This window comes from Lupinus angustifolius, unplaced genomic scaffold (assembly GCF_001865875.1).
Source record: "Lupinus angustifolius cultivar Tanjil unplaced genomic scaffold, LupAngTanjil_v1.0 Scaffold_733, whole genome shotgun sequence".
Lineage (NCBI taxonomy): Eukaryota > Viridiplantae > Streptophyta > Magnoliopsida > Fabales > Fabaceae > Lupinus > Lupinus angustifolius.
Window position 1 is genome coordinate 345 of NW_017728058.1, and position 9,494 is coordinate 9,838.

The window sequence follows — 9,494 nt, forward strand, 5'->3', positions numbered from 1 at the left end:
ATGCCCATAATATGGCTACCTGTGCCAATTCTTTCCCTCAATACTGACTACCAGTGTCAGTTCTCGAAATTCCATCACGGAAAGAAATGGGAGAAGTTTGCCGGAAATGCATCAACAGAAAATATGAGGGAGAAAGAAAAAGTTGAATGAAAGCGCATTCAACTTGGGGGGCAAGAAAATATGAAGAGAGAAGGCTTCTATTTATAACTTGAGATTTTTTTTCCAAGTTCCAGTTTCTCCAATGTGGGACTTGAGAGTTGATTTTTTCAAAACTCTCATATGTGGGACTCGGGTGTTTTTTATATTTCACACCTAAAAGTTCTCACTCATGGATTTCAAGAAACCATGTTCCAACATAAACAACCAAATAGATATATACTTTAAGTAATAATTATTCATATGAAATCAAAACAGTAGCGAAAAGCATATGATGAATCACGATCAATATACATGGGAAGGATTTGGAGGGTTATATGAGGAATGTAATGAATACTCATATTAAATGAAAATTGTAACCAAATAATTGATGAATCATGATCAATATTCATATGAAGGATTTATATATATAATTATAAAGGGAATTAACAGTCCAGTAAAATATGACAGACAAAATTATTCCATTTAAGTACTAATAATTCCTTTATAGAAGAAGATTATTTATGATTTATTTATTTTAATTAACTAATTAAATACTAGTAAATCAGAAACAATGAGAACAAAAAACACTATAAATAGAAGAGTGAGATACAAGAGAGACACACGTAATAGACATGTGGGGTTAATGTAGTTCAGTTTTCCCCCAAAAGATGAGAGAGAAACAGATACACGAATCATGAAAGCAAACAAACAAACCTTAACCAATTATCATTCAAGATCCTGTTCCTCAGTTTGAGAGAGAGCAGAAAATAAAAGTAAAGATGAATTGGAAGCAACAAAGAGTGTTCAAATTGTTCATGTCAATTCTGGGATTCTCTTTAGTGACTTACATTGTAGGACGACCCTTATATTGGCATATCAACGATACCCTAAACTCTATCTCTTCTAATTCTTGTCCTCCATGCCACTGTGATTGCTCTTTTCAACCACTACTTTCTCTCCCTGAAGGTACCAAAAAAATTTGGGTGATGAATATTGAAACACCATTACCTTATATTGTTAATATAATAATTCCTTGTTTGTTTAAATGCATTCTGGTAATAGGTTTATTTATTGTACATTCTTGTAAACATGCTTTCTATGATTGTTATCAATTAATGGGTAATCAAATTACTAAACTAAGTTTAGAACTTTTTTGTGTGTGGCCATGCAATGAAAATTTGGTAACTTGATAGGTATAGTATTTGTATATGTTGTTTCTTGTGCTTATATATCATTGATTGCTGATGAGGTGTTTCTACGTGTTCTTAAACTGCAGGATTGGCCAATGACTCCATTTTAGGTTAGTTCTTCTCCATTACTATTAGAGTTCTTCATTGGTTAAATATGTAAATGCTGAAGCATTTATAATAACTTTGATATCTCTTATGTTAAGCCAATTAACAATAAGATAAAAGAAAATGATGAAGATCACACATATTTAATATTTAATGTGGTTTGGTCAATGTGACCTAGGTCTATAGGCAAAAACAACAATTTGTTATTTCTAAGAGAATGGTATACAATGAGATGATTTACAATAAGCCCTAATAACATAATATATGGTAATCCACAAAAGTCACTAAAATGCATGTAAATATGCAAGGGCAAAAATATAAGTGGCAATCACTTTTTGCTTCCCACTTGCTTCTTATTTTTCTTCCTTAAAATTTTGAGCAAAGTTAGGTTATAATTTGTACGGTCCCTTTTTATATGACCAATGGTATTTTCTCAAGATAAGGAAATAATTCATTTTGGACGTGTGTCTACCTCTCTCAATAAGTGTCACTCACGTAAATTGAATCTTTAACTTTTAGTCTAGTACAATACCTGATAATCTAATAAAGTCTTATACCACTAGACCAACTTGTCGTTGATAATTTGTGTTGGTCTATTAACAACACTCAAGACATTCTACTGTCATTCTTTATGAGCTAGCTTTTGAGATAGAGTTGTAGCAAATTATTTTGATAAGTTCCATTATTTTGACCAAAAAAGTAAAAAGTTGGCATCAATAAACAATACCTATGGAGATTGGGTTCTATCAATTTCCTTAGTGTTCAGAGAGGATATTGGCCTTTAAATAAGTTATATATATAGTAAAATATTGAGTCAAATCTAAGTTAAAAAGCTAATGACTATTAAATAAGGTGAAATAGAGAGGAAATGGAGATAATCTGCACTTAATTAGATAAGATGAATGAATTGAACTAGAAATAGAGAGGGTTTACACCTCACCTAGGATAGCCTTAGTTTTTCACTTGATAAAAATATTAGAAAGAGAGAATTACTTTATGGACAATAGTATGTGGTATTTATGTCCATATTTCTAAAAGTGTAATAAAATGGTGTTTTGTAATTAGTAATTAGTAAAAGGGCTTATTTAAGAAAAAACATCTCAAATGCTTTTCCTTTTCAATTAGTAGTTTTTATTTCTAATTTCTTAACTTGAGCCCTAAATAATAGAAAATGTAAAGTATATAATACTTTCATGCATGAACAAATGTAAATATTGTTGACTATATTTGTAGATTGCATGAGGCAAGAGCAAGGGGTAAGTAAAGAAGTGGAGAAGAATTTTATAGATCTTTTGGCTGAAGAAGTAAGGCAAAAAGAATCTGAAGCTGAGGAAAAACAAAGAATTGCAGACATAAAACTATTAGAGGCTAAGAAAATAGCATCACAATATCAAAAGGAGGCTGATAAGTGCAACTCAGGAATGGAGACATGTGAGGAAGCTAGGGAAAGAGCTGAAGCAACACTTGAAAATCAGATGAAAGAAACTGCTCTTTGGGAACTTCGGGCTAGGCAAAGAGGATGGAAAGAAGGTGCAAAGAAATCTAGAGCTCATTTTTGAATAGTATAGTACCCTTTACAAAGGGTACTCTACTTTTAGTAGTTAATTCTTTCTTTTATTTCTTGACTATTTTTTGGTTACTTGAGTATTATTTAGTGAAAAATAAATACACAAGACCATTTAGCCTTCCCATGAATCATTGAGTTTTCATCAATTCATTAACTTGATAGGTTTTGGTGTTGAACCTTAACATCCATTCCCATAGATATTGATGACAGAATATGACAAACAGTAAATTGCTTGTGTTTGAGTTTGACAAAGACTAAGTAGCAAAGCCAATATAAATATGGGCGGTTAGGATTTAAACACATGAGAATAGTCTAACACAAAAGACTAGTCAATTAGGTTGGAGAGCCGTATAACTTAAATACTACATTAAATTTGTTATTCTAATCAATAAAGGACTCTAACATGGCTTTATGTTCTCTCCTGCGTAGTCCATCTGGGAACATTAAACTAGTAATTATATGTTGAATTTTAAATTATGGTTACAGTGTTGATCACATTGCAGCTATTGCAATCAATTTCAGTAATGTGGTCCACAATCATGACCCATTGCATATGATGCAATTTACATTTTAAAACACTGACTACAAGCTTCAAGTGATCAACTATTGGGCATGTTGTGATCCCACATGAAGGAACCACTTGTATTGAAAGAATGAATTTAAAAGTAGAGACACCCCAAAAAATGTGGTATGGCAAACATGACCCTAGCAATACCTCCCCCATTTTTTCTTTAAATTTTTGAGTTTAAGGGGTTAGGTCTCTATATGTAATATACGATGCATGAACCTAAGTAGATGTACGTAACCTTATTCTGCAAGCAAAGATATTGTTTCCAAGATTTGAACAAGTTACTTCATATTCACTAAGCAACAACTTTATCTTTGTGACAAACTCAACTTCAAATACAATCTCCAGGTCTTCTATAAAAAATAATGCTTCTTTGTATTATATTATTATAACTGGTTACATTATGTAACCGATCACTGTTGTACAAGTGTGATTAATGTACACACCAAGTCATATAAAATGGTCTTATTAGTTCATTACATCCGCATAAACTAACTATCTCAGTCACAACTACAAACTTTTATCTTCAAAATCTGGTTCTGGAAAGTGATGTATATATTAAGTTGTTGCAGTAATCCCATTAGACATCCAAAGTATATATCTGTCTATGTAAGTCAGTAATCAGTAAATGGCTAAAGAGTGGTTGCTTGGACAAAAGCACAAAAGGTCATAGAGGAGTGTCTAACATTGCCGAAACTTCAAAGTGGCCAATAACTTCTTCACTCAACAATCTCATAGCAGCTCCCTGAGAGAATTTCCTAGCAAACAAAAAGCATGGAACAGATGTTGAATTGGAATGACACCACTCGGTCCGGTACTCGGTTTCGTAATATACATGATTGATGCCCTGTTAAAAAAGACATTAGATTAAGCAAATAGTTGTATTAAAAACATAAAATTGTTTTCAAAAAAATAAAACAAATTTTGTTGTGCTAATCGAATATGATTCTACAAATCTATGATCAGCACTAGATATATTGATGTAAAGCATAACATCTGTATGGGCACAAATTTGGTAAGTGAAGACATGGAAATCATTTACCAAAGGTAGTAAAAAAGAAGACAATCATTATTCATCATTTTTTGCTATGAACCTTTATCTAACTCTTCCAATAAAACCATTGTTCACTTTCAACCCGGAAAGGACACTTCAATCTTATCATGAGAGATGACAGTTTGATTACTAATATGAATTATACCATGATATAGGGTCACCCTGTGCCACTTCAAGGAAAGCATTTGAAGGAGCAAGAAAGTTTTATTTACTTCAATGACAGTTTTCAACCATCCCATGCCCCAACCACAGAATATAACAGAGCAATAAAAGACACCAGGGTTTTATTAAATGGATCCTTCTTTATTATTTTACATTTTTTATCCCAGCAACAAAGGAAGGTGGAGGCCGAGCCATCTCTTTTTATCCAACCCTAAATGTCTAAATCTATGTTCAAGTCAAGTATGAGGCACCAGAAGATAACCTTCATATCCTTTATCCTTTGAGGGTTAGCATTTGCATAGCTGAAAGTCATAGGATGCCATTGATTCTCCTTTTTCGCTGCCGACTGGTTCCACAGGGTATAGGTCAACGTTCTGCGTTCAAGTTCCCCTTCTAGGTCATGCATCTAGAAAGAAAGCACAAAGAAGAGAAATGTATTATGATTCACAATAGAATCAAACAAAATCCATGCAAATTAATCCTCAATGAGTTATTCAACATTATTTGATCAAGGTCATTTGTGAATAAAGCAGAAGCGAGAAATATTATCAGTGTAAATACTAAATAGGGTTGAAGAGTGAAAAACTCATCCAACAAACGGCAAATGTAAACAGTGATGAGGGAAAACTCAGTATATTACTGCAAGCAATGTCTGCACGTAGTGTTCATCTGGAATACAGTTGTGCTGCTTCTGAAGTTTCTGCACTTACACAAAAGCATAACAAACAATTGTTACTATGAAAATACATTATAAAATGAGGAGTACTAACTACTGGGAAGCATCACAATAATTGCTAAGTCACAAGGATCTATAATGTTTCGCTAAAGAACCTATAAACTCCTAATCCTAATAACCAACTACCCAATATGTTATTACACTCACATCTATACTAATATACAACACTTTACAAGGCTACACACAGCAACTAGTAATCCAATTTAAAATTTGACAAAGCTGGACTACTGAAAATTTATGGTACATTCAGTCAAAGACTGAATGCAGGCCCCAAGGAAAATTCCAATGTTCCCAGGAATACATAATTTTGAATTCCCTGTACAATTTTTTTTAATGTTACATCAACAATTCAATATTGAACACCAATCTTTGCTTGAGTGGCCCATAGAGCTTCCATTAGCCAGTTACAATTATTTTGAACTACTACCAGCCTAGTGCATGAGGCTCCCAACTAGTGGGGTTTGGGGAGAGTGGCAAAGAGATTATTTCCAGGATTTAAGCCTATAACCTCTAGGTCACAAGACAAGCAATCTAACCGTTATGCCCAAGCTCACCCTCCTATTTAGAACTACAAGCATAATCCCATAATCAACATAACTTCAAGGCATACAACCTTGATTAATAATTTCCATAAATTTATGAACATTGATGATATAACTTGCAGCCTGTGTGGTCTTGAGCATGAAACCATAAACTATTTGTTCTATGAATGCCAACGGACACGTGAATTACTCCAACAGGTTTGCCAATCATTGTGTCTGGACTATTGGCCCAAGAGTTTCAACAGATGGGTGGGATGGATTATGCATGCTTTCAGAAACAAGATCAGGAAACATATGGTTTGGGCAGCTTATGCAGCAGTTTCTTACTATGCTTGGAAGGAAAGGTATATGAAAAGTTTCAACAACGTAGTTCCCAACCAGAACAATACTTTAATGTGGTTAAAAAAGAATTGGCTATGACGTTTCTTTTCTGCTATCCGAATATTAGGAATTGGAAGAATGCAGTGTTAGTTAGCGAAGTGCAAGCAGAATGTATTTAATTTTGTAGTTTGTTTTCTTGGGGCATTTTGTTGGGCCCGAACACTTCCTAGAAGGAGGCAGGACTAACTAACTTCACCTTTTATTTGTATTGTTGAATTTCCAATTAAAAGCAAAGAAGGTGCCTTAAAATTATGTATAACAGTCTAAGACAATATGATACATTCCATATTTATACAAAATTAGAAAATCAAAACTAAATTAGATGACTTACAAGATTCAGTTTTCCCTTTCTGCTATCAATTGGTGGACGTCTCTGCAAATGAGAAGAAAATTAGATGGATATTTTTTAGGTTTAAATATGTTTTTGGTCCCTGAAAATATATCGAATTTTTGGTTTAGTCTGTATAATTCCTTCTTTAGGTTTTGGTTCTTATATATTAAAAAAAAAATTGGTTTTAGTCCCTAATGACAATGTGGCTAACATCAACAAGTGACGTGTCATAATAATTGATGGTGTGGTCAATTATGGTATTGAGTATTGACACATCATCAATACGGACTAAAACATTAACAATCAACTAAAGTATGGATTAAAAACTATGAAAAAGAATTTATGGGACTAAAATCAAAATTGCTTATATTTTCAGGGATGAAAAACATGTGTACTCTACTTTTTATTAAGACATTACAGTCAAACAGTTAGTCCAGTCGTGTATAGTTTGTATGCTGAAGGGTTAAGTTTTGAATTCTATATGATGACTTTGATATAAAATCAAGTTTAAGCCAACTTTAAGAAATCAATGTTAGAGTATAGCAATTAATGTAGGACTAGTCAAAACCACCTAACCAGTGATCAATTACATACCTTGCAGTATTTCTTAAAGACAGAAAAGATAATATCATCATCTACAATCACTTCGGCATGGCTACGAATTAATGTGATCCACTGAAAATTCAAAATAAAATCAAATTAAGACATTATTTCTAGGAATAAATGGTTGAAAATATCACCCTTTAATCTCAATGAAACAATTGATGTGCATTTTATATCTATAGAAGCAGTTCATAGCTAAATTCAGCTTGAATTTCCAAAATTAAAAATTTCCCAGATTACATGGCAAGTGGAGCCTTTTGACATAACTTAGAAAACACTTGCGGAAGTCAGCTCCATGGAGCAACAATGGTTTTAGTTCTCAATCTGAAACTAGTTTGGAAGAAGAAGACAAATTCCTGCCTTCGCAGTTTAAAACATTAATTAGCTCAATTAAAAAAGAGCGGTCCAGTGTACAAGGCTCTCACCTAGTAGGGTCCGGGGAGGATAGATGTATGTAACCTTACTCTCACAGCCTTTACTAATTAAATCAAATAATTGAATTTATTCTACCACATATAGGAATCACAACTTAAAACTATGGACATGGAGAGTAAAATGAAATGGAAGATTATATTTCACCAATACTTCAGCTAGCCAAATTTTATGCTTTTCCATCAACTACTATCAGCTAAACTTTTCTGTTTAAAAGAAAAGGACACGCCTAACCAGTAGGTTCCAACAGATTGCAGAATTAAATACTCTACTAAATACCATTATCACAACAAATAAAAAAAAATACAGATAAAATACCAGCAAAGGGTCCTTAATGAATGGGATGAACAACATTGATGTCTGGAAAAAAGGAATTAAATGAGAGAAATAACCTGGGACCCTTTGCGCCATTTTTCTCTGGGTATTTTAGGTGACATTTTTGGGTTGTAGCGGCCCTCCTTCACATCAAGAAAGCTGCAATATAAACAAACTAGTTTATTGCATCTTAAAGTTTAAACCAACTCTCTCCACTTCACTCCAATGAACAGATTGTAAATATGGACTATTTATAATTTAACAGTCAAAAAAGACTTTGTGCTAAGCACCTCAAGAACCAAAGCCTTCTTCTACCTGTCCACGAAACTCCTTGGAGAAGCCATGACATAATCATACACATAGGAAAAGTTGTACAGGGGAACACAGCTACACATGGAAAACAGAAACTTAGAGTCTGTGCATGGGACCTGCCCCTGCCTACAAAACGTATTGAAAACAGAGCAAGAACAAATCTGATCTGGAAACATACGTTAATGCAAGACTTCAAAAAAAACCAACCTGTCCGAAAGAAGGACAAATCTTTGATTTGCAGGGTCCTCTAAAGCTGCTTCTAGTAACAACTTTTCAGCCTGAATCATACTTGATTCTCCCCATGAAACCTAAAATACGCACAACACTAAACTCCTATCAACATGGAATACAATAACCCATGGAAGTATTTCATTTATATTCAATCCCATTGGTACACACATTGTAGGCTAAAGCATAAATCCTAGCAAAAGAACAAGTCTGAAAATAGCATGATAATACTCTCGACCATCAAAATGCTTAGCTACACACCACCACAGTTACAGAATAATATAAATATCATCACAGCACTGGCATTCATAGCACATTTTTTGTACTTGATTCATTGAGCTAAGAAAGAGTGATCCTTTGCACAAGTGTAAGGTTGATACCTTTTGACCAAGTGGACTCACGGTCACAAATCTAAATCCTGGAAACAACATCTTCATATGTGGAGATAAGGTGTATTACATTTACCGGACTCCACCGAGTGGGAGCCTCGCATATAAAAAATTCTATCTATCTATCATGTAAATAGCAGGTTGAACAATTAACAAGTTAACCTAACCCATTGGAAGAGTGTCCAGTTGATTGAGAAACCAAAATTGAATCTTTAGAGCCAATTTGATATCCCTATTCATTGGTGATGAAAAATCTACAAAGCCCATCCCAAAGTACTTTCAACTTTCAAAGGGAAATGAAACAAAACCTTATATTCTAGTTCTAGTTATGATTTTATAACTTCATACGAAAAGGGTACACACTAATATGCATCAACAAGTAGAAAAGAAACTAACTTTATAATAATAATAATAATAATAATAATAATAATAATAATAATA

General features: G+C 33.4%; 2 protein-coding genes across 4 annotated transcripts; one reads left to right on the forward strand and one right to left on the reverse strand.

Moving 5' to 3' along the window:
- The first annotated feature begins 767 nt into the window (after window positions 1–767).
- On the forward strand, window positions 768–3,031 carry LOC109341853. Its single transcript, XM_019579826.1, has 3 exons — window positions 768–1,104; window positions 1,415–1,438; window positions 2,667–3,031. The coding sequence occupies exons 1-3, from the start codon at window positions 918–920 to the stop codon at window positions 2,990–2,992; spliced, it is 537 nt and encodes a 178-aa protein (XP_019435371.1). The 5' UTR covers window positions 768–917; the 3' UTR covers window positions 2,993–3,031.
- An 888-nt stretch (window positions 3,032–3,919) lies between these two features.
- Window positions 3,920–9,448, reverse strand: LOC109341852. Of its 3 annotated transcripts, none has more exons than XM_019579823.1 (10): window positions 8,644–9,442; window positions 8,440–8,511; window positions 8,202–8,283; window positions 7,369–7,449; window positions 6,775–6,816; window positions 5,425–5,484; window positions 5,047–5,190; window positions 4,255–4,415; window positions 4,171–4,214; window positions 3,920–4,128 (listed from the first exon to the last, which is right to left on the reverse strand). In XM_019579823.1, the coding sequence occupies exons 1-9, from the start codon at window positions 8,721–8,723 to the stop codon at window positions 4,190–4,192; spliced, it is 747 nt and encodes a 248-aa protein (XP_019435368.1). In that variant the 5' UTR covers window positions 8,724–9,442; the 3' UTR covers window positions 3,920–4,128; window positions 4,171–4,189. The 3 variants fall into 3 exon arrangements, with proteins under 3 accessions (XP_019435368.1, XP_019435369.1, XP_019435370.1); XM_019579824.1 differs by having other exon boundaries at window positions 8,415–8,511; window positions 8,644–8,695; XM_019579825.1 differs by lacking the exons at window positions 3,920–4,128; window positions 4,171–4,214; window positions 4,255–4,415 and adding an exon at window positions 4,428–4,580 and having other exon boundaries at window positions 4,980–5,190; window positions 8,644–9,448.
- Between the last annotated feature and the right edge of the window lie 46 nt (window positions 9,449–9,494).

Excerpts from the sequence above, each read along its gene's own strand:
- LOC109341853 (XM_019579826.1), top strand. The coding sequence starts at position 918 with ATGAATTGGAAGCAACAAAGAGTGTTCAAATTGTTCATGTCAATTCTG. Across the intron at positions 1,105-1,414 it reads ACTACTTTCTCTCCCTGAAG|GATTGGCCAATGACTCCATT; the intron begins GTACCAAAAAAA and ends CTTAAACTGCAG. Across the intron at positions 1,439-2,666 it reads GGCCAATGACTCCATTTTAG|ATTGCATGAGGCAAGAGCAA; the intron begins GTTAGTTCTTCT and ends CTATATTTGTAG.
- LOC109341852 (XM_019579823.1), bottom strand. The coding sequence starts at position 8,723 with ATGATTCAGGCTGAAAAGTTGTTACTAGAAGCAGCTTTAGAGGACCCT. Across the intron at positions 7,450-8,201 it reads AATGGCGCAAAGGGTCCCAG|TGGATCACATTAATTCGTAG; the intron begins GTTATTTCTCTC and ends TTGAATTTTCAG. Across the intron at positions 4,215-4,254 it reads CACTTTGAAGTTTCGGCAAT|CAACCACTCTTTAGCCATTT; the intron begins GTTAGACACTCC and ends CTTTTGTCCAAG.